The sequence below is a fragment of the Cavia porcellus genome, unplaced genomic scaffold (assembly GCF_034190915.1).
Source record: "Cavia porcellus strain 051 isolate PalLab524CR breed Dunkin Hartley unplaced genomic scaffold, mCavPor4.1 scaffold_28, whole genome shotgun sequence".
NCBI lineage: Eukaryota > Metazoa > Chordata > Mammalia > Rodentia > Caviidae > Cavia > Cavia porcellus.
Genome location: NW_026947511.1, coordinates 46,954,347 through 46,976,492, shown reverse-complemented (window position 1 = coordinate 46,976,492; position 22,146 = coordinate 46,954,347). Strand labels below are relative to the sequence as shown.

The 22,146-nt window shown below is 61.9% G+C and overlaps 1 protein-coding gene across 2 annotated transcripts in view; it reads left to right on the top strand.

Annotated features, from left to right (window-relative positions):
* The window catches only part of Itpr3 (inositol 1,4,5-trisphosphate receptor type 3), a 51,116-nt gene extending 28,970 nt beyond the window's left edge, over nucleotides 1–22,146 (top strand). Inside the window, exons 16-58 of one of the 2 annotated variants that reach the window (XM_003473915.5) lie at nucleotides 656–828; nucleotides 1,086–1,205; nucleotides 1,311–1,493; nucleotides 2,848–3,099; nucleotides 3,194–3,338; nucleotides 3,753–3,894; nucleotides 4,195–4,394; nucleotides 5,230–5,359; nucleotides 5,771–5,828; nucleotides 6,487–6,652; nucleotides 7,263–7,427; nucleotides 7,509–7,571; nucleotides 7,889–8,014; nucleotides 8,423–8,545; nucleotides 8,624–8,824; nucleotides 9,368–9,619; nucleotides 9,729–9,854; nucleotides 9,927–10,052; nucleotides 10,448–10,568; nucleotides 11,390–11,580; nucleotides 12,044–12,192; nucleotides 12,307–12,415; nucleotides 12,501–12,591; nucleotides 12,705–12,874; nucleotides 13,690–13,864; nucleotides 13,964–14,148; nucleotides 14,275–14,475; nucleotides 14,618–14,728; nucleotides 15,134–15,229; nucleotides 15,346–15,447; nucleotides 15,543–15,629; nucleotides 16,141–16,251; nucleotides 16,328–16,520; nucleotides 16,735–16,860; nucleotides 17,086–17,258; nucleotides 17,605–17,769; nucleotides 18,310–18,502; nucleotides 18,790–18,894; nucleotides 18,977–19,104; nucleotides 19,506–19,671; nucleotides 20,054–20,214; nucleotides 20,911–21,072; nucleotides 21,458–22,146. In XM_003473915.5, coding sequence (XP_003473963.1) covers nucleotides 656–828; nucleotides 1,086–1,205; nucleotides 1,311–1,493; nucleotides 2,848–3,099; nucleotides 3,194–3,338; nucleotides 3,753–3,894; nucleotides 4,195–4,394; nucleotides 5,230–5,359; nucleotides 5,771–5,828; nucleotides 6,487–6,652; nucleotides 7,263–7,427; nucleotides 7,509–7,571; nucleotides 7,889–8,014; nucleotides 8,423–8,545; nucleotides 8,624–8,824; nucleotides 9,368–9,619; nucleotides 9,729–9,854; nucleotides 9,927–10,052; nucleotides 10,448–10,568; nucleotides 11,390–11,580; nucleotides 12,044–12,192; nucleotides 12,307–12,415; nucleotides 12,501–12,591; nucleotides 12,705–12,874; nucleotides 13,690–13,864; nucleotides 13,964–14,148; nucleotides 14,275–14,475; nucleotides 14,618–14,728; nucleotides 15,134–15,229; nucleotides 15,346–15,447; nucleotides 15,543–15,629; nucleotides 16,141–16,251; nucleotides 16,328–16,520; nucleotides 16,735–16,860; nucleotides 17,086–17,258; nucleotides 17,605–17,769; nucleotides 18,310–18,502; nucleotides 18,790–18,894; nucleotides 18,977–19,104; nucleotides 19,506–19,671; nucleotides 20,054–20,214; nucleotides 20,911–21,072; nucleotides 21,458–21,526 — 6,291 coding nt within the window. In that variant the 3' untranslated portion in view covers nucleotides 21,527–22,146. Of the gene's footprint in view, nucleotides 1–655; nucleotides 829–1,085; nucleotides 1,206–1,310; nucleotides 1,494–2,847; nucleotides 3,100–3,193; nucleotides 3,339–3,752; nucleotides 3,895–4,194; nucleotides 4,395–5,229; nucleotides 5,360–5,770; nucleotides 5,829–6,486; nucleotides 6,653–7,262; nucleotides 7,428–7,508; nucleotides 7,572–7,888; nucleotides 8,015–8,422; nucleotides 8,546–8,623; nucleotides 8,825–9,367; nucleotides 9,620–9,728; nucleotides 9,855–9,926; nucleotides 10,053–10,447; nucleotides 10,569–11,389; nucleotides 11,581–12,043; nucleotides 12,193–12,306; nucleotides 12,416–12,500; nucleotides 12,592–12,704; nucleotides 12,875–13,689; nucleotides 13,865–13,963; nucleotides 14,149–14,274; nucleotides 14,476–14,617; nucleotides 14,729–15,133; nucleotides 15,230–15,345; nucleotides 15,448–15,542; nucleotides 15,630–16,140; nucleotides 16,252–16,327; nucleotides 16,521–16,734; nucleotides 16,861–17,085; nucleotides 17,259–17,604; nucleotides 17,770–18,309; nucleotides 18,503–18,789; nucleotides 18,898–18,976; nucleotides 19,105–19,505; nucleotides 19,672–20,053; nucleotides 20,215–20,910; nucleotides 21,073–21,457 lie in introns of both variants that reach the window. The other variant, XM_013156712.2, reaches the window with a different exon arrangement.

The window sequence follows — 22,146 nt, the reverse complement described above, 5'->3', positions numbered from 1 at the left end:
CAGGGGCTCACAGAAGCCCACACTGGGCCCAATGCTCTGCTCTGGCTGTCTCGAGATTCTTCCTTTTTATTTATTTGTTAAATTGTCCTGGGGATCAAATCCAAACAGAGCCCTATTGGGTTTTTTTGGGGGGGGGAGAGGGGTCCTGGGGATCCAATTTATGACGTTGCACTTGCCAGGCAGGCCCTTATGCCCCTGAGCTGTGTCCCTGGTCCCTTTTGTATCTTTTGAGTCTCACTAAGTCACCACGCCTGGCTTTGAAATTATTAGTTTTTGAGCAGAATTTCTTTGGCATTGTTCTATGCGGGTCCCATGTAGCTGGCTCTGCCAGAAAGATGAGGTCCCCTGCCTCTTACGTTTCACTGTGGCAGGAGGCTGACCAGAGGCTAGATCTCTCCAAAGCCACCATCCTGCCTGGCTGCTCCTTGGCCCACATCTCCACCTTTCAAGGGCGTGGGTCCCCCCTGCCTGTGCCGCATCCCTGTCTTGGGGTCTGGGGCATTTTTTTTTTTTTTTCTGTTGATAGGGTCTCATTGTGTAGCCCAGGCTGGCCTTGAGCTCACAGCATCCTCCTGCCTCAGCCTCCTGGGTGCTGGAATAACGGGTGTGCCTCACCACGCCTGTGGCCCCTGTGACTCTGGCTGTCTGCCCCCAGGAGCACATTGCCAAGCAGTTTGGGATGATGCAGTCGCAGATCGGCTATGACATCCTGGCAGAGGACACCATCACTGCCCTACTGCATAACAACCGCAAGCTGCTGGAGAAGCACATCACCAAGACGGAGGTGGAGACCTTCGTGAGCCTGGTGCGCAGGAACCGGGAGCCCAGGTGCGCCTGCTGCCCCAGGCAGCCCCTCTTGGGGACCTTCCTGGACTTGGCCCAATCTAGCGACCCCTGGAGCAGCAGGAGCCCCCATCCTTCCCTGGTGACAGTCACCACAGTGCTGAACATGTGTTCAGTGTTGGTGCGTGGCCTGCGTCCCAGGAGCCCAGCAGCCTGGAGGGAGCAGGAGCAGTCAGTTGGGCTCTGCTGGGTTACTTGTGGGCAGGAGCCTGAGCCCTCCCGGCCTGCTGTCGCCACCCCAGGTTCCTGGACTACCTCTCGGACCTGTGTGTGTCCAACCACATCGCCATCCCCGTCACCCAGGAGCTCATCTGCAAGTGTGTGCTGGACCCTAAGAACAGCGATATCCTCATCCGGACGGAGTGAGCTGGCCCATCCGGGCACTGTGGGGCTGGCACCACGCTCAAGGCATGGGGTTCAGGGCAGCAGGGCCCAGGGCAGGGGTCCCACGGCGCCTTCCTCTGCAGGCTCCGGCCGGTGAAGGAGATGGCGCAGTCCCACGAGTACCTGAGCATCGAGTACTCGGAGGAGGAGGTGTGGCTCATGTGGACCGATAAGAACAACGAGCGCCACGAGAAGAGCGTGCGGCAGCTGGCCCAGGAGGCGCGCGCGGGCAATGCCCACGACGAGAACGTGCTCAGCTACTACAGGTGCCCGTGGTGGGCAGGCTGCAGAGAAACCTAACCTCCGTACTCTGGGACACTGAGACAGGAGGATCGAAAGCTTAAGCCCAGCCTGGGCGGCTTAGTGACCCAGTGAGACCCCATCTCAAAATAAAAAAATAAGAATTGGACGTGTAGCTCAGTGTGGAGGCGCTGTGTCCAACCACAGCACCCCAAAATATAAATGAATAAGCCGGGCGTGGTGGCTCACACCTGTAAACGAGCACTTGGGAGGCTGAGGCAGGAGGATCGTTGCGAGTTCGAGGCCAGCCTGGGCTACAAAGTGAACTCAAGGCCAGAGTTGCACAGAGACCCTGTCTCAAAAAGACAAAAATGAGTGAATGAACGAATGAATACAAATATAATAGAAAAGAAACATAGTGCTAGGGTACAGCTCAGTGGCACAGCACCTGCCTGGCAAGTGCAAGGTCCTGAGTTCGATTCCTGGTACCAAAAACAAAACAACCCGTGATCCGATCCCAACGACGGCCCTGACCGCCCTCCATGTACCAGCCGCTGCGCTCAGCACCCCCTGGCCCCCATTTATGCCACCTACCATCGCCCTCCATGTAAGCTGGAAAAGCAGAAGCACAGAGAGGTCAGGTAGCTTGCCGGAGGCTACACAGAAACGGTGGCGAGCCCCGGTTCCCACCCGGTCTGTGAGGCTGCAGAATCCCCTGGAGTAACGCGGTCCCCTGGAAGAGGCCGTGTTGTGATGTGGTCTGGAGCAGTGCCATCTCCCCCTCTAGGCCCACGCCCACTCTCCGTCCTCCCTGGCCACCCCTTTCCCGTATAGATCTGGCCTGGCTGGGCCAGTGTGTTGAGCCAAGAAGGGACAGTTGCACACTCATCATCACACACGTTGGCTTCCTTCCGCCTTTACATCCGGGTGCTTCCCATGGCTTCCTGCTGCCATTACATCCGGGTGTTTCCAGTTGTAGTGCCTAGTGCGTAGTCTCTGCCAAATCCCCCCGCCACTGTTTTACCCCAGGACTAGGAATTGAGCTACAGCTCTTATTTGTTATTTATTTTTGCCTTTTTGAGACAGTCTCAGTATGTAGCCCAGGCTGCCCTCGAACTTCTGGCGATCCTCCTACCTCAGCCTCCCAAGTGCTGGGATCACAGGTGTGCACCACTACACCTGGCATGTGTCTACTCTTACAAAATTTTCACAAGGGTCTTGCCAAGTTGCTAGGTTGCCCATACTGGACTCGAACTTCCAATGCTTCTGCCTCAGCCTCCCAGACTCTCTGCCATTTAATGACCCTGGACTCTCACCAAGCCCAGACCCAAGTGCCGGCCACTCCCATAGGCGTGGGTCCTCACCTTCCCCGCCCCGCAGGTACCAGCTGAAGCTGTTCGCCCGCATGTGCCTGGACCGCCAGTACCTGGCCATCGATGAGATCTCCCAGCAGCTGGGCGTGGACCTCATCTTCCTGTGCATGGCGGATGAGATGCTGCCCTTCGACCTGCGAGCCTCCTTCTGCCACCTGATGCTACATGTGCACGTGGACCGGGACCCCCAGGAGCTGGTCACGCCTGTTAAGTTTGCCCGCCTCTGGACGGAAATCCCCACGGTCATCACCATCAAGGAGTGAGAGGGCGTTGGGAAGGAAGCGGGGCGGGGCAGCAGGACCAAGGTGGTGTGTCTGACCCTCATGTCGCCCCCTCCTCCTCTTCCACTCCAGCTACGACTCCAACCTCAACGCCTCCCGAGACGACAAGAAGAACAAGTTCGCCAGCACCATGGAGTTCGTGGAGGACTACCTGAACAACGTGGTCAGCGAGGCCGTGCCCTTCGCCAACGAGGAGAAGAACATGCTCACCTACGAGGTGGGCGGGCGTGGTGGGCTTAGCCGCCCACACGGGCCTCAGTTGGTACCCCACTTTACTCTGTACCCTCACCCAGCGTGGTTGGGGGGAGCTGCACAGATGGCCAGGACTCCCCTAGCTGTTTTTTTCCGGGTACTAGAGATCATCCTCAGACCTTTTGCTCTGAGCTATATCCCCAGCCTTTTTTGGATTTTTTTGTTTTGAGATAGTCTCAATAAGTTGCAAAGTTGCCCAGGTTGGACTCAAGTTTGCCCTCCTCCTGCCTCAGCCTCCGAGAGTGACAGATTACAGAGTTGGAGGGTGAAGCAGCGCCTCCCAGATCCACAGCAGCCCCATCTCACTGCTCGCGCCTTGTCTCGGCCCCGCCCACACAGAGACCCCGCCCGTTCTGACCCCGGCCCCGCCCCTCCGCAGGTGGTCAGTCTGGCGCACAACCTCATCTATTTCGGCTTCTACAGCTTCAGCGAGTTACTGCGCCTCACACGCACGCTGCTGGGCATCATCGACTGCGTGCAGGGGCCCCCAGCCATGCTGCAGGCCTATGAGGACCCCGGGGGTGAGACACTCCCCTGCGCAGCCACCAGTGCCCTAGGGTTTGGCAGTCTCCTCCAGCCCCCGTGTGACCTCCTCTCAAGGGGGATCCATGGGCTCCAACCTGGGCCGGACCAGGGGGTGCCTGCTCGTGTGTGGTGGTGACCCTAAAGTGTAGCCAGGTCCAGGAAGCCTCCTGGGTTTGCACTGTCCCTCCCTTGGTGAGCCCTGACCTGCAGATGATGGGGACGTGTGCACACTGCACCCCACCCCAGGCAGGCTGGAGACCCCTGCTGCGCCCCCAACCCTTCCATCTTAACTACAGGCAAGAATGTGCGGCGATCCATCCAGGGCGTGGGGCACATGATGTCCACCATGGTGCTGAGCCGCAAGCAGTCTGTCTTTGGGGCCCCCAACCTGCCTGTCAGTGCCGGTGCCCCCGAGCCCCTGGACAGGAGCAAGTTTGAGAACAACGAGGCCATCGTGGTGATGGAGACCAAGCTTAAGATCCTGGATATCCTGCAGGTGGCTGGGCAGGGCGGCCCTTCCAGAGCTCAGAGTCCAGACAGGGAGGCCCCAGGTTGACTGGAGGCCTGGCGCAGTGGTCCTCTAACTGTGGTTCTGGGGCTGTGGGTTGGGCCACAGCCAGTGTGACAGACCCTTGGCACCATCTCCATTCCCCGGTTAAGGAGAGTAGGGTGGGGTCTCCAGGTCACAGAGCTGCTGCATAGAGTTGGAGATTTCTTCACCCCTGTTTGTGGCTCACCCTGACTCCCAGCAGCACCTAGGGCAGGGACTTGGGTCCTTAGGAGAGATGAGACCTTGTGTCACCATGCGATAGGAAGGTGCCCCCATGGGGACCCAGCTGACCCAAGGTGTGGCTGGGGAATGAGGGCAGAGGCTTCTGATCCTCCTGTTTCCATGTGTCTGCACCCTGAGGTCTGTCCAGACCATGCCCCGTGAGGATGGAGGCTAGTCAGGGGCAAACTCTGTGTCCCTATGCCTCAGTTTCCTGTCCCAGAGAGCCCCAAGGTCTGGGTGGCAGAGAGGATAGGATGAGGAGTGGGCTGTGGACCTGGGGGGCATACTTCCCTTTCCTGTCGGGGTCCTCAGGCTGGAAGACAGGTAGGGGTGGGGAGGGGTGTACTCCCTGATGGGAGGGGCCAGGCCTGCCACTGGGGCACAGCTGGCCAGGGGTGCCCTGAGGAGAGGGTGACCATTACTTTGTCCTGACATCCAGAGCATCCCTGAAGCCGAGGGTGCTAGAGGCCACCGGGGTCCCCATCACCCTGGAGGGGCAGGAAAGGCCTCCCGCCAAAGCCCGGCCCTCACCCCATCCTCTCCTCCTCCCTGATTGCAGTTCATCCTCAACGTGCGCCTGGACTACCGCATCTCCTACCTTCTGTCCGTCTTCAAGAAGGAGTTTGTGGAAGTGTTTCCCATGCAGGACAGCGGGGCTGATGGAACGGCGCCCGCCTTCGACTCCACCAGTAAGCGACCAGGGTATGGGGGACATGGAGACACAGGGTGGGTGGGGACCGCAGGGCCGGTGCCCTGGCCTGGCCATTTTCCAGGCCACAAATGCCTCTCCTCTTCCTGGTCCTGTTTGATTGGCATGGTGAGGGGAAGGGCAGGAGTCCTCTCCACCCCTAATAGGGGGAACTGAGCCCAGACAGGCACAAGGATTTATCCAAAGTCATAGCTGAACCAGACCAGGACCCAGCTCACCTACCTCCCGGTGGCCGGGCTGTGGAGATTCTGGCTGCATCTGTCCTGGACATGGCCAGCTAAGGGGCTGCTAGGCTGGCAAGTGAGGGGGTGCCTCGGGGTTCTCTCTGCTCCCCTCCTTTCCTGGATGTGGGCCAACCCTGTGCCTCATCTGCCCCTCTTGTCCCCCGCAGCTGCTAACATGAACCTGGACCGCATCGGGGAGCAGGCGGAGGCCATGTTCGGTGTGGGGTGAGGCCCGGGGAGGTTGGGCTGGGTGGTGGTGCTGACCTGGGCTGGTGGTCCCTGGGGGCTGCCTAGATATTCCTTGCCTCTGCAGCCGGGCTTGGGGACCCAGCTGGACAGATGTCCCCTGTCCTGCAGCAGGGAGGAGGGGTGGAGTTGTGTGCCCGATCGCCGCCCTGAGAGGCCAAGTCTGTGCCCTGACCTTTGTGGGTATCCAGCATGGCCAAGACCCCTTCTCATAAGGCATTGGAGAAATTAATACAGTAAAGCCCAGGACATCCCAGAGGGCCTGGTGACATCAAGCCATGGCTGTCACAATATGGAGGACGCAAACGGGAAGCTGTAGTGATACACAAGCTTCGCCCCTGGGTGCCATTAGAACCGACCCTGGGGAGTGGAGGTGGAAAGGGAGGCTCACGGTGCTGGGGACAGTCCTCTGCTGGGGAGACTCTGTGGGTGTACTCGGACCTCATTGAAGGCAGGGCTGCATTTGGCCCATGGATTGGTAAAGACAGATGTTTGCTCACCTCTGTGCGTGGGGGGTTGGTGTAGGTGACGGCCTCGGCGTCCCCTAGGAAGAGGTCCCTGTTTTAGGTGCTTAGTCCAGGGTGACACGAGGGGCTGCAGAGAGCGCCCCGCCCATGCCTGCCCCCGCACCCCGCAGGAAGACCAGCAGCATGCTGGAGGTGGACGACGAGGGCGGCCGCACCTTCCTGCGTGTGCTCATCCACCTCACGATGCACGACTACGCGCCGCTCGTCTCGGGTGCCCTGCAGCTGCTCTTTAAGCACTTTAGCCAGCGCCAGGAGGCCATGCACACCTTCAAGCAGGTGACCATGGGGACATGGTGGGCTCTGGCCCTCGTGGTCAGCAAGTGCTGCTGCGTTAAGAGCTGTGGGGGCCCGGTGTGCATCCTGCTGAAACCCTGGGGTTCGTCACCGTGGTGTCCTGCCCTCCGATGGCTCTGTGTGAGCAGCTTGTGGTACCTGCCGCTGGCTCTTGGCCAGGGCTCCCTGTGGCCGGCACTGGCTTTGCACCTCCACTGCCGCCTGGGGTTCCCACAGTCCCTGGGGGCCGGGGGCAGATACAGGCTCAGGGAGTTTCCTCCATGGTCTTTTAGCCGTGAGTGGGGAAGATGGGCATCAGACACAGGCCCAGCTGGGGTTCAGGTCCCTCTCTGCCAGTGCCCAGTGATCCCAGTGTAAGCACAGGACGGGCTTATAGGTGACGGGGAGCCAGATCATGTGGCAGCTCAGGGCAGGGAGTGCGGGGTGGCTGCAGGCCATCAGGGAAAGCTTCCTGGAGGTGGTGACCTTTCAGCAGGACTATAAACATGGAGGACTGGGTGGTGGTAGGGTGACACCCAGCCCAGGGAGAGCACTGGGCGAGTCACTGTGAAGCTGGGGTGCCCATCAACGAGCCAGCCGCCCCCACCTGCAGGTGCAGCTCCTGATCTCGGCTCAGGATGTGGAGAACTACAAGGTGATCAAGTCGGAGCTGGACCGGCTGCGGACCATGGTGGAGAAGTCAGAGCTGTGGGTGGACAAGAAGGGCAGCGGCAAGGGCGAGGAGGGCGAGGCGGCCACTGCCAAGGACAAGAAGGAGGTGTGCTCGGGGGCAGGGAGCCGGGGTGGGGCGGCCGCCCCAGGGGCCCAGTGTGACCCTGACCAGAGCCTCTGTCCCCAGGGGCCTGCAGACGAGGAGGCCACCGGGGAGAAGGGCAGCGAGAACTATCAGATCGTCAAAGGCGTGAGTGGCTGGCAGGGCCGGTGGCGGGCTCTGCAGGGCCCCTTCCAGGTCTCCAGCTTCCCTGGCCTGTTACCAGCAGCTCTGCCAGGGCTGGATGGAATCATTTTAAAACCAAGGGAACTTAATGAAATTCCACTTTGCCGTCCTATTGTTCTATTTACTTTTATGGGTGGGTGGAATTGCGTTGTCGGTGCCTCCTTGGCCGGCTATGGTGAGCTGACTGAGCTGCGTGACCCCTTACCCTGCGGTGTGAAGGGGTGGCCTGGGATTGGGGAGCCAGTGGGGAGGGAGGGCCTCGCTCACTTGCCTCCCCCCAGATCCTGGAGCGGCTGAACAAGATGTGTGGTGTTGGGGAGCAGATGCGGAAGAAGCAGCAGCGGCTTCTGAAGAACATGGATGCCCACAAGGTCATGCTGGACCTGCTGCAGATCCCCTACGACAAGGTGACCTTGGCCTTTGACTTGTGACCCCCAAGGAGCTCCACCTTGAAGCCTGACCCAACCCACACTGTATTCCAGTCCCTGGTGCTGGCCTTGAAAGGACCCTCTGTCTGGACCTGTACCCTGCTTCCCCAGGGGCCTGAGTCCAAGCTTAGCCTCCTCCTGACTCTGAGCCTGGGACCGTGGTTTGCTGCGGCTCCCCCAGCCTCCCCGAGTCAGTGCTACCCTAGTGGCCTCATCCGCACCCGGCCTCCCCTGCCCTGGCCTCGCCTCACTTGGCCCTCAGTGCAGTTGAGGCCTCCTTGGACTCTGGCCCGTGCCCCTCGTCCTTTTCCCGCCCGGCCCCTCCAAGCCCTGGCCGCGCCTCCCCGAGAGCTGGGTGAGCCCAGCACTTTCTCCTGGGCTGTGCAGGGAGACGCTAAGATGCTGGAGATCCTGCGCTACACGCACCAGTTCCTGCAGAAGTTCTGCGCCGGCAACCCGGGCAACCAGGCCCTGCTGCACAAGCACCTGCACCTCTTCCTCACGCCAGGGGTGAGAGGCAGGGCGCAGGACGCAGCGCGGGAGGTGGCGCCGGGCCCTGTTCTGACACCTGCCCCCGCCCGTCTGCAGCTGCTGGAGGCTGAGACCATGCAGCACATCTTCCTGAACAACTACCAGCTGTGCTCCGAGGTGGGCGAGCCCGTGCTGCAGCACTTCGTGCACCTGCTGGCCACGCACGGGCGCCACGTGCAGTACCTGGACTTCCTGCACACCGTCATCAAGGCCGAGGGCAAGTACGTCAAGAAGTGCCAGGACATGATCATGACTGAGGTGAGGGCCCAGCAGGGCCATGGGCCAGCGCTGGTGGGTGGGGAGGGGGGAGAGCGAGCCTGGGGACACCAGGGACACGCGGGGGACCGCACAGCCCACTGCCCTGGAAGGGCAGGGCGTGTGCCATGGAGTGTAAATTCTGCACCTGGGCGGGGTGCCCTGTTGAACCCTGTAATTGCAGCACGCTGGGAGGCTGAGGCAGGCAGTGGAGAGTTTAAATCTAGCCTGGGCATCTTCAGCTTAGCATCAAAATAAAACATGAAAAGGGCTGGGGAGGTAGCTCACTGCAAAGGCCCTGGGGTCAATCCCTAGTACCAAGAAAACTCCAGAAAAAACAAAAATCTATGCTGGAGTCCGGGGTGCGGGGACAGGGACCGGCTGGCGGGGGTGACATGGAGGGGTCCTGGTGTCTCTGCTGGAGCCCCCACTCAGGCAGGGAAGCCTTTCCTTAAGGCAGAGCCCCAGCCTCTCCGGGGTAACCAAGTGCAGAGCAGCGGAGACCACTGCAGCCAGACTCGGGTCTGCCGCCTGTGCCCCCTACAGCTGACCAACGCGGGCGACGACGTGGTCGTGTTCTACAATGACAAGGCCTCGCTGGCCCACCTGCTGGAGATGATGAAGGCCGCCCGAGACGGCGTGGAGGACCACAGCCCCCTCATGTACCACATCTCCCTGGTGGACCTGCTGGCCGCCTGTGCCGAGGGCAAGAACGTCTACACGGAGATCAAGTGCACGTCCTTGCTGCCGCTGGAGGACGTTGTGTCCGTGGTGACCCACGAGGACTGCATCACCGAGGTAGGGTGGCAGGGAGGCTGGGGAGGCGGACGGGGCCCAGGCATAGGGCAGCACGGGAGTGGGGACCTCGCATGGCCCTGAGTGTGCCCGACCTGCACCCTGTGCCCAGGTGAAGATGGCCTATGTGAACTTCGTGAACCACTGCTACGTGGACACGGAGGTGGAGATGAAGGAGATCTACACCAGCAACCACATCTGGACCCTCTTTGAGAGCTTCACGCTGGACATGGCGCGGGTGCGTCCCGGGCCCTGGGGGTGGGAGTGGCAGGAGCCGGGCCTGCCCTGACCCGGGGCCGCTCCTCCCCAGGTGTGCAGCCGGCGGGAGAAGCGCCTGCCAGACCCTGCCCTGGAGAAGTACGTGCTGACGGTGGTGCTGGACACCATCAACGCCTTCTTCAGCTCCCCGTTCTCGGAGAACAGTACCTCGCTGCAGGTAGGCAGCTCTGCTGGCCTCAGCTGGCCCTGGGGTAAGGGGCAGGCTGAGCACTGAGCCATGGTTGCATGGCAGCACGTGGGGATACACAGGTGTATCGGTTACCTGAGCTGGGTGATGAGTCGCCCCACGTTCAGCTGAGAAAATCGTTTATCGCCTCACAGTGCCTGCAGGTCAGGAATGGCAGGGGCACTGTGCTGTCACACGGGAAGGTCCGTCCCAGGGTGGCAGGGGACAGTGTACAGCATTTAATCAGCAAAGACAGAGTGGCAGGTTTCCAACAGGCAGGGAGGAACAGGGTGGTGGCTGAAGGCCCGGTGTCCCCACCCTCAGGGCCTCAGCGCTGGCCCTGGGCGTCCCTGAACTGCAGCAGGGCGTGGCGTGGCTTCTTGCAGATGCACCAGACCATCGTGGTGCAGCTGCTGCAGTCCACCATGCGGCTGCTGGAGTGCCCGTGGCTGCAGCAGCAGCACAAGGGCTCTGTGGAGGTCTGCATCCGAACCCTCGCCATGGTGGGTAAGTACGCCAGCCGTCCCCTTGGCACCCTGAGGCTGCAGGGCGCCTGCCCTCACACTTCATGCCTCATCCGTTGGTGGCATGTCACCTGCCCCAGGTGGTCATAGCAGGTCCTCTCCAGTGGGGTCTACACTTGGAGGGGACAGCCGAGTGGCACTGTCCAGCTCGAAGGGCTATGCTCTGTGTTTGCACACGGTTCCGGGCAGTAGGGTGGCTTCGCCAGCTTTAGGGACAGCAGGGGAAGCTGAGCAGGGAGGAAGGGCAGGGAATCAAGATAGAAATTGCCTGTATTGGGGGCTGGGGATTTAGCTCAGCGGCATAAGCACCTGCCTTGGACGCAGGCGGTCATGAGTTCAATCCCCGGTACCAATGAAAAAGACAAAAAAAACAAACAAACAAAAAAAAAAAAAAACAAAACAAAACAAAAAAAAAGAAGTAATGAAAAAAAAAAAAAAAGAAATTGCCTGTATTGTCTCCTTTTTCTTTTCTTTCCCTTTCTTTTCTCTCCCTCCTTCCCCACCTCTCTTCTCTCTGTTTTTGTGGATTGAACACAGAGCTTCCCCCCTGGGTTACACCCCCAGGCCTCTTTAGACTACATTTCATTTTGAGTCGGATCTTGCTAAACTGCCCCAGCTGGGCTCCAACCTGCCATCCTCCTGCCTCAGCCTCCCAGAATGCCGGGCTTACAGGCACGAGCCCCCACGCCCAGCTAGTTTCTTGTTACCCCAGGCAGGGAGCAGAGCACCTCAGTCCCTCGAGTGGGAGTCAGTAGGGTCCTCAGCCTCGGTGCAGTGTGCTGACCCGAGTCCGGTCTCCCCCAGCCAAGGGCCGGGCCATCTCGCTGCCCATGGACCTGGATGCCCACATCAGCTCCCTGCTCAGCAGTGGGGCGAGCTGTGCCGCAGCTGCACAGCGCAACGCCGCCAGCTACAAGACGGCCACCCGGACCTTCCCCCGCGTCACCCCCACAGCCAACCAGTGGGACTACAAGAACATCATTGAGAAGCTGCAGGTGGGTAGGCCTTGTGGCTGAGCTTGTGGCTGAGTTCTGTCCTTCCTGCGTGGGCCTGTGGGCTTGGGGTGGCGGGGAGCCTGCTGGTGGGGGAGGGGCGGTGAGGGTCTGGAGCCCCCACTCATATGCAAGCACCCCCTCATGTCACCCCCCACTCTGGGCTGCCTGGCCGGTCTGTAAGGAGGAGTAGTGTAGGGCTGGAGACTTAGCTCAGTGGTGTAAGCACCTGCCTGGCAAGTACCAGGCTGTGGGGAGTAGCGTGGGAGACAGAGGCTGAGAGAGGGCAGAGTTCGCCCCGGGTCACACGAGTCAGAGTAACCAAGAGCAGAGGCAGGCTGGGGACAGGCTTTGCTGGGGGGTCTGCAGTCCTGGCCAAGGCCCTCAGCCAGGAGGACTGGTGGGGTGATGGCCGTCACCAGGGGGTTCTGGCTGGCAGTGACCCCACCTGCCCTGCCCACCCCAGGACATCATCACGGCTCTGGAGGAGCGGCTGAAGCCCCTGGTGCAGGCCGAGCTATCCGTGCTGGTGGACGTCCTGCACTGGCCTGAGCTGCTCTTCCTGGAGGGCAGTGAGGCCCATCAGCGCTGCGAAAGTGGCGGCTTCCTGTCCAAGTGAGCAGGGTGGGGTGCAGGGCAGGGGGACACGGCGGCCTGGGCCCAGGAGGGGCCTGCAGGTTGGGTGAGGGGTGCGGGGGGGCACAGTGGTGGCTGAGCCTCTCCCCCCAGACTGATCCAGCACACCAAGGACCTCATGGAGTCGGAGGAGAAGCTGTGCGTGAAGGTGCTGCGGACCCTGCAGCAGATGCTGCTCAAGAAGAACAAGTACGGGGAGCGGGTGAGTGAGCGGGCAGGGGGCGCGGCGTGTGGCCTGGGCCCCGGCCGAGGGGTCTCCAGGGCCTCTCACTCCTGTCCACCCCCAGGGCAATCAGCTCCGCAAGATGCTGCTGCAGAACTACCTCCAGAACCGGAAGTCCAGCTCGAGAGGGGACCTCCCAGACCCCATGGGCACTGGTCAGTGCCGCCTGCCGTGCCCCCGCTTCCAAGGCCTCTTCTCCCAGGCCTGGGCTCTGCCTCCCCTACGCCACCCCAGCAGCCCTCCCTCAAGTGCAACCCCCCACCTCCAGGCCTGGACCAAGACTGGTCAGTGATCGGGGCCACTCAGTGCCGGCTGGACAAGGAGGGGGCCACCAAGCTGGTGTGTGACCTCATCACCAGCACCAAGAATGAGAAGATCTTCCAGGAGAGTATTGGCCTGGCCATCCGCCTGCTGGACGGGGGCAACACTGAGACCCAGGTGTGGGCTGGGAGAGGCGGCAGCAGGCTTTGGGGGCACTTCCTGCTGAGGGGGGCCCCTGTGGGAGGGGTGTGGGTGCAGGCCTCCCCATCTGTTGTGCATTCGCTCAGCCCTGGGTACCAGCTTGGCCCTGCCTCCTGCATCAAAAGCCCTCACATCTGACACCTGGCCCTGCACCACAGAGTTCTAGGCACGGAGGGTTCCATCTGAGAAGACAGAGCTGAGATCTGTGTCCTCTTGGCGCCTGTGCCCTAGTGGGGATGCAGGAGCCCAGTTGACCCTAGGCAGTGTGGAGAGCAGGCTTAGGCCAGGGCTTGGAGGTGGGGCTGTGAATGGACAGGACAGGGACAGAGACAGAAGCTCACCCGGCAGGGCGGTCGGAGGGCAGGGCTGCAAGCTGGGGCGCACAGAGGACCTGGGATTGGAGGTGCCCAGCCATCACCTGGCCTCATGGGCACTGAGGCCATGGCTTTTGTTCTGTGGGAGGTGGAGCTGCTGCAGGTTTGGGGTGGGCTCAGATATCGTGGGGATCCCTCTGGCTGTGTGCAGGGTGCATAGAGGAGGAAAGGCAGTGCCTGGGCTGGGAGGTAGTGCAGGGATCCAGCTCTGCCCTGGGTGGTTCACCCTCATTCAGGCCCTTATACCCGGCCACTTCTGACGACCCCGACTCCCCCAGCCTTGGCAGGGGTGCAAGTGTCCCTGTGTCCTGCAGGCCTCCATATCTTTGGGGCACACGGGCCACGTGTATTCGGTCTCTGTTCCTGCACTCTGAGCCAGGCTGGGTGCTGAGCTGTTCCTGTCTTCCTGTCCTCCAGAAGTCCTTCTATAACCTGATGACAAGTGACAAGAAGTCTGAGTGCTTCTTCAAGGTGCTGCACGACCGCATGAAGCGGGCTCAGCAGGAGACCAAGTCCACGGTGGCTGTGAACATGAACGACCTGGGCGGCCAGCCGCGGGAGGACCGTGAGCCGGCCAACCCCGCTGCCAAAGGTGAGGGACCCAGGGTGCAGAACCAGGGGCGCTCTGGGGAGGGCCGGGCCTGAAGGCTCCCAGCAGCCCCAGTCACCGGGTCCCACCCTGCACCTACAGGCCGTGTGGCCTCCTTCTCCATGCCCGGCTCCCCGTCCGGATTCTCGCTGGGCCCCAGCCTGCGCGGGAGGCACGAGATGAGCGAGCGCGTGCAGAGCAATGAGATGGGCTCCTCAGTGCTCATCATGCAGCCCATCCTGCGCTTCCTGCAGCTGCTGTGCGAGAACCACAACCGCGACCTGCAGGTGAGCGTGCGCCCTGCACCTGGCACCCACCGCCTGCTGGGCACAGCTGCTCTTGGCTGAGTCCCCGGCCTGAGACTCCTCCTGGGGCTTCTGCCGGGACCCCACCATGCCACATCCACCCCGCAGAACTTTCTGCGCTGTCAGAACAACAAGACCAACTACAACCTGGTGTGCGAGACGCTGCAGTTCCTAGACATCATGTGCGGCAGCACCACCGGGGGCCTGGGGCTGCTGGGGCTCTACATCAATGAGGACAACGTGGGCCTCATCACCCAGACCTTGGAGACTCTCACGGAGTACTGCCAGGGCCCCTGCCATGAGAACCAGGTGCGCCAGGGCCCAGCTGCGGGGCAGTGTGGGCGTGGGGATGTGCGGTCCCAGTGGCTGGGGTGGGGAGACAGAGGCTGCAGGCTCTGGGCCACCAGGGTTCTGAGGAGTCTGGGCTGGGCCCCCCACTGCCTTCTGCCAGACCTGCATCGTGACACACGAGTCCAATGGCATAGACATCATCACCGCGCTGATCCTCAATGACATCAGCCCCCTGTGCAAATACCGCATGGACCTGGTGCTGCAGCTCAAGGTGGGGCTGGCGGAGGGCAGGAATGTGGTCCGCACGTGACCTGTGTACTGAGTGCACACAGTGGAGCGTGCTGTGGGCATTCTGTGGGTGCATGAGCTTGGGGTGATGCATGCAGGTTCCGTATGTGTAACACACATGCTGTATTCCACGAGTGCCTGTGAGCAGTCATGCTAGGCACACACTTACTATGGAAGCGGTCACGTCCTGGGTGCACTGCGCGTGGATCTGGGATTGAGAGTGTGGGCCGCAGGGTGTGGTGGGGGTGGCTAGATATGCAGCCCCTTCTCAGCAAGCCTGGGGTGGGAGGTCTTGGCAGGCTTTGGAGCAGGAGTTTCAAGAGGAGGAGGTTGTGGGGTGCGTAGTGGGGGCCCTGAGCCTGTAGCCTGTGTCCCCTGGACCCTGTAGGATAATGCTTCCAAGCTGCTCTTGGCCTTGATGGAGAGCCGGCATGACAGTGAAAACGCAGAGCGCATCCTCATCAGCCTGCGGCCGCAGGAGCTGGTCAGTCTGGGGGGGCAGCAGGCCGGAGGATGGGCTGGCAGATGTACTGGGAAGGGGCGAGTCCAGCGGGCCCTGCTGCCCAGGGAGCCTACGTTCGAGCAGGTGCTGCCCTGCAGGTGGATGTCATCAAGAAGGCCTACGTGCAGGAGGAAGAGCGTGAGAACTCGGAGGTGAGCCCACGAGAAGTGGGGCACAACATCTACATTCTGGCACTGCAGGTAGGTGCCCGAGCCCCGCCCCTTCCTGAAGCCCCTCCCCTTCGGAGGCCCCGCCCCATGCCGGCCCCGCCCCACGACTCCGCTGCCTTCCCCAGCTTTCCAGGCACAACAAACAGCTGCAGCACCTGCTGAAGCCGGTGAAGCGCATCCAGGAGGAGGAGGCCGAGGGTATCTCTTCCATGGTGGGTGCTGCAGGGGTGAGGCTGGGAGCAGGGCAGGACTTAGACTGGGGGCGTGGCCTGATGGAGACTGATGGGCTGGTATCTGAGGAATGGAGCTAGGGTTCCACCCGAGGGCGGGGATGAGGCCAGAGCTGAGATGCGAGGGTCTGTGGGAATCTGGGGTGGGCTGCCCCCAAGGCAGAATGGGGAGCTCGGATCTGAGTTGGGCAAGGTTTGAGGGGCTGGGCTTGGAGGAGAGTGGGAAGCATGGCCTGCATGGGCCTGGGAGCTTCCAGCAGGTTCCAGGCCGTACATCAGCAGGTCTCAGATTGTCCTGCGGGCCAGCCCGGGCCCTCCCAGTCCTGTTTGGCGCCTGAGCCCAGTCCCGGTTGGGTGGGCGTGGCCTGGCCGGCTTGGGGCGGTCACTTCCTTTGTGGGGTTTGCCGTGGAGCTCAGGCCTGGCAGTGGGGGCTCTGGGGCTGTCCCTGGCAGTGGGGTGTCTGGTGTGACCTGGGGCCCTCTGCGACTTCAGCTCAGCCTCAACAACAAGCAGCTGTCACAGATGCTCAAGTCCTCAGTGCCGGCGCAGGAGGAAGAGGAAGACCCACTGGCTTACTATGAGAACCACACGTCTCAGATCGAGGTGCAGATCCGGGGCGTGGGGCTGGGGCAAGCGAGCGAGGGCCTTGGCCAGGTGTGACCGTGTCCCCATGCACCAGATCGTGCGGCAGGACCGCAGCATGGAGCAGATCGTGTTTCCGGTGCCTGCCATCTGCCAGTTCCTGACGGAGGAGACCAAGCACCGGCTCTTCACCACCACGGAGCAGGACGAGCAGGGCAGCAAAGTGAGCGACTTCTTCGACCAGTCCTCCTTCCTGCACAACGAGATGGAGTGGCAGCGCAAGCTCCGCAGTGAGCACCGGGCGGAGGGCAGCGCGCAGGGTCCCCGGATGACGCTTTTGCGCCTCCCTGGCTTCCAGCCGCTGGGTGCCTGGCTCCACCCCTGCCCTAGGCGAGGGTCTTCTGATCACACCTCCCCCCAGAAGGGGATCCTGTGAGGGCAGCAGAGCCCCTCTGGTGGGCAGAGGGCCTCAGGGACCCCATGCCAGCATGTCCCCTCCCCCAGGCATGCCGCTGATCTACTGGTTCTCCCGCCGCATGACCCTGTGGGGCAGCATCTCCTTCAACCTGGCCGTGTTCATCAACATCATCATCGCCTTCTTCTACCCGTACGTGGAGGGCGCGTCCACAGGTGAGGACCTCGTCCACAGGTGAGGGCCGCCCAAGGTGCACGCAGGTGTGAGCCAGGAACCAGGAGTGGCCGTAGCAGCTGCACAGGGTGCGCCCCGTAGGCCTCCAGATGCAGGAGTGGGGCTGGGAAGACAGTACGCAAGGCTCCCAGGAACGAGGCCTCTCGGGGTCTGGCGGACTGCTCTGGGCTGTGGTGAGCCCCGCGGCCGGCCTTCCTGCCCCACAGGCGTACTGGGCTCCCCGCTCATCTCGCTGCTGTTCTGGATCCTCATCTGCTTCTCCATTGCCGCGCTGTTCACCAAGCGCTACAGCATCCGCCCCCTCATCGTGGCGCTCCTCCTGCGCTCCATCTACTACCTGGGCATCGGGCCCACGCTCAACATCCTGGGCACCCTCAATGTGAGTGGGGGGAGCCCCCCTGGTAGCTCTGAGCCCCGGGTCACACCCAAGCTCCTTGTAGACCATAGCTGGGGGCAGCCCCGACTACAGGTGGGCAGGTGGGAACCACAGGGCTGCTGCGGACACCGCGCTGCTCCTCACCATCCAGAGGCATGGGACATGGGGGCAGTGCAGATCTGGGGGTGAGGACAGTTTCTGGACAGCTGGGCGCAGGGTGCCTTGAGCCGGGGCCCTTTCCTGACTGACTGTGGGGGTCCATGCTCTGGCTGGCACTGGAGAGGCACTGTGGCAGGGTGGAAGGTTGGGGTGCCTGCCGGGCACCGACCCAGTGTCCTGCCTCACCCAGCTGACCAACAAGATCGTGTTCGTGGTGAGCTTCGTGGGCAACCGTGGCACCTTCATCCGGGGCTACAAGGCCATGGTCATGGACATGGAGTTCCTGTACCATGTGGGCTACATCCTCACGAGTGTCCTGGGCCTCTTCGCCCACGAGCTCTTCTACAGCATCCTGGTGAGCCCACCGCGCGGCCGGGGCTGGGTGGGGCACTCAGGCGCCAGTCTGAGCCTCTGCTGCTCCAGGAGCAGTGGGTTTTCAGTCCTCTTCCGCCTGACCCCAGTCCAGCCCTCAAGGCCCTCAGGCCTCTCTGGGCCCCGCCCGCCCCATCTCTCCACGGCTTTGCATCCAGCTTGACATCTCCGGGCTGTGTAACACTGGGTGTTTCTTCACTGCCTTGTGCCTCAGTCTCTCCATCTGTGAAATGGAGAATAGTAGCCTCTACCTTCCAGAATAACTGTGGAGATGAGAGGAGCTACTCAAAAAAAGCGCTCAGGACGGTCCTGGTGCTTGGCAGGGCACCGGCAGTTGCCATCCGCTCCCATGGCTGGTACCTACCCACTCATGCCACCCCACACACCACTGCTGGCCCTGGAGCTCCAGCTTCTGCCAGCTGTTCCTGCATGAGTACAGACGCCCAGAGCAGCCTGTGGTGGTCAGGCAGTGTCCTGGGGAGGGGTCTGGATGGGCCCTCAATGCTTTATCCCTGCCTGGCAGCTCTTTGACCTCATCTATCGTGAGGAGACCTTGTTCAACGTTATCAAAAGTGTGACCCGCAACGGCCGCTCCATCCTGCTGACCGCCCTGCTGGCCCTCATCCTCGTCTACCTCTTCTCCATCGTGGGCTTCCTCTTCCTCAAGGACGACTTCATCCTGGAGGTGGACCGGCTGCCTGGCAACCACTCCCGAGGTCCGGAGCTTCCTTCTGGGGGCAGGTGTGGGTGAGCCCAGGGCTGGACAGGTGACTCCCGCTGGGTTCTGGGGAGAGCGAGGTCCTGCCTGTGTGCTGGGCCCCGGCTTCAGCGATCAGCTCGTTCCTGCTCTTAGCCTGGCGCAGGATACAGAGGCAGGAAGCGCTTGCTCTGCAGCCAGATGGAGTGGGGGCAGGCAGGACCAAGCAAGGCCTCCTGGGGCACCCTAGGAGGGTGACAGGCCAGGCCCTCGGTCCTCCTGGTGACTTTGTCTCTACCCCTCCAGCCAGCCCCCTGGGAGTGCCACATGGAGCTGCCACGTTTGTGGGCACATGCAGTGGGGACAAGTTGGACTGTGTGGCAGAGGTCGCCGTACCCGAGGTCCCCGAAGGTGGTGAGGATATTGGGGGGATCTGGGAGGCAGGGCGGGCCTAGGCCGGTGGCCTGGGTCTGAGGACACTGTCCATTCACAGAGGACGAGGCGGCGGACAGCATGGAGCGGGCCTGTGACACCCTGCTGATGTGCATTGTTACTGTCATGAACCACGGGCTGCGCAATGGTGGCGGCGTGGGCGACATCCTCCGCAAGCCCTCCAAGGATGTGAGTGTGCCCTGTCCAGGTGGGGGCTGTGAGAGGGAGCGGCCTGTGCTTGGGACCCACCGGTGCCCCTCGACCTTCAGTGTGGACACCCCAACTTGTGAGGCCGCTTTTCTGGCCTTCCCCCGGCTGACTGCCAGGTCGCTCGCACCTCCCTCTTCCTCCCAGCTCACCAGAGGCTGAGACTCTGGCAGCCAGACCTGGCCCAGGGGCCGGGAGGTGTGAGTCAGGCAGGGGCTCCCCAGTTTCCGGTCTCCGCAGCCAAGGCAAGGCGTGAGGCTGAGTCAGCTCCGAGAGGCAGCCTCACCATCTGGGACCTGGCTCGGTCCGCCCCAGCTGCCTGTCCTGTCCTGTCTTGCCGGGCCCAGGGACCCTGGGCCCAGCCTTGCTGTCTTGCCCCGCAGGAGTCCCTGTTCCCCGCCCGCGTGGTGTACGACCTGCTCTTCTTCTTCATCGTCATCATCATTGTGCTGAACCTCATCTTTGGGGTCATCATTGACACCTTTGCCGACCTGCGCAGCGAGAAGCAGAAGAAGGAGGAGATTCTCAAGACCACGTGCTTCATCTGCGGTGAGGCCCGGCCCCTGCAGGCCAGGGCGGCCACGGCCAGGGAGGCTGTGCCTGTGCCTGAGCCTAGGGACAGGTGGACGTGGGAAGGGGCAGTGCTGTGCGGGCCTTGAGCTTCGGGTCTCCAGCCAGTGCTTCTCTATTGCCCACAGAACAGGCCCCGCACCCACTGGGAAGGGTAGCACTGCACACAGGGTCCCCAGCAGCCACTGCAGGAGGGCTACAGCTGGGCATGGCAGGGTCTGTACGGTGCAGTGGCTGGCACCTTAGACACGGTGACCCAGGCTGCCCGGTGCTGTCTATCATGAGAACAATGATCCCCTCCCCCAAGGGGCCCTGTGAGGCTCCCGAGGCTGAGGCCTTCTCACCCCCCACCGCCCCTCAGGTCTGGAGAGGGACAAGTTCGACAACAAGACAGTGTCCTTTGAGGAGCACATCAAGCTGGAGCACAACATGTGGAGCTACCTGCACTTCATCGTGCTGGTGCGCGTGAAGAACAAGACAGACTACACGGGCCCCGAGAGCTACGTGGCGCAGATGATCAAGGTGTGAGAGGGCCTCAGCTCCCCGCCTCCTGGGTGCTGGCAGAGTGACCCATCTGTCCACGCAGTCCTGGGAGGCCTGAGGGGCAGACAGCTGTGGACACTTGTTGGAAGCAGCTGGAGGTGAGCGGCAGCTGGACCAGCCCCCAGCTCTGCACACCTTGCCAGCTGCCAGCTGCTGTGTGCGAGTGGCCTTGTGTCATGGTTTCGGGCAGGCAAACCAGGGCAAACCTGTTGGCACCAAGCATGACGGCTGTCCCTGGATGCTCTTGGGTATGGGGTTCTTGGGTGCCTTGTCAGTTGTAACAAAGACCAAGAAACTGCTTGGTGTCCTGGGGACATGGCTTAGCCTCGAAGTGACGATGTGTCAGATGCCAGCCCTCGCCAGTGCCGTCCTGCTGAGTCTGCTCTCTGACTCACCCCTTCCTGGGGTGTGGGGCGAGTGGGCGGAAGGAAGGAGATTCGAGGCCTGGGTCTGGGTCTGGGTGGGGAGGTCCCCTGCACCGCCGTGTCGGGAGTCAACAGATGGGGCTGACAGGGCCAAGGACCGTCTAGCAGGAGGTGGCCAATTCAGATTTTCCCATGACCCATGGAGGCCAGGAATGTTGTCAAGGGTGCGGCAGCCTGGCCCAGAACCACTCTTTCCAGAGCACAGCACTGCCGCTCGGCTAGGCCTGCTCACGCCGCAAGTCTCTTGCAGAACAAGAACCTGGACTGGTTCCCAAGGATGCGGGCCATGTCCCTGGTGAGCAGCGAGGGCGAGGGCGAGCAGAACGAGATCCGCATCCTCCAGGACAAGCTTGGCTCCACCATGAAGCTGGTGTCCCACCTCACCGCCCAGCTCAACGAGCTCAAGGAGCAGGTGCGTGCTCTCCCCTGCCCGGCCCCCCGCTGCCTTGCGAGTGGCAGGGGGTGCTGGGGTCCCCTGCTGGGTCCCAGTGGGGCTGGGCAGCCCCAGCAAGTCTGGTCAAGGGAGGCGGTCCCTGTTGGCACTGTGGTGACAGGAGGCTCAGGCATCCAACTGCTGCTGCTGGGATCCCCTGGCCCAGAGCATCTGCCTCTGCCCCTGGTGGTGCCCATAGCATTGGTGGCCCCTCTTACAGGCAGGGTCTCTCCCAGCTGTGCCAGGCCAGGGGTTTGTGTTGAGCTGAGTGAGAACGCGGGTGAGGCTGACATCTGTGCTGCAGCCCAGCTGGGCCCCTGGGGACTGGGGTGCCCCCATCCTGACTGGACACGTTTGACTCCAGATGACGGAGCAGCGCAAACGCAGGCAGCGCCTGGGCTTTGTTGACGTCCAGAACTGCATGAGCCGCTGAGAGCCCACGAAGGCCCGGAGGGGACCCGCGTCCCGGGACCAGCTGGAAACGCTGCCTGTCTCTGCTGACCGCTCAGCTGCCCACCAGACTCCCAATGTGAGGTGCCTGCCCTCCTACTCTGCCAGGTACCCCACACCCTCGAGCCCAGCCAAGAGGGGGAGCCTTGGCACCGGCAGCCTCAGAGACTCAGTTTACCTTAATGCCTCAGACAAAGACAAGTCCTTCCGAGCAGGAAGTAGGACACCGCTTCCCAGCCCTCCCTGAGAGTGGCCGGGCGGGCAACTCTAACACTACATTCCGGCTGCTGGCTGCCGCTGGGGGAGGTGGCAGCACGCCGCTGCCCAAGGACTTTCGAACTTTCGCTCTTATTTAACTTATTTGGAGGTGCCGTGCCAGCCCCGCTGACCTGCTCTGCTGTGGGCCACGTGCAGATGCAGAGCCTGTCTGGAGCCCCTCCCCCTGGCTTCCTGGGGAGTTCACACCCCAGGGAACAGGGCTGAGCCCCCTGAGAGTGGCTATCTTTTGCCTTATTTTTTTCTTTTGGTGTAATGTTTTATAAATCCTTTGTCCCTGGAACTAATTCATTAATTGCCTTAAATAAATTAATAGATTCTAGTTCA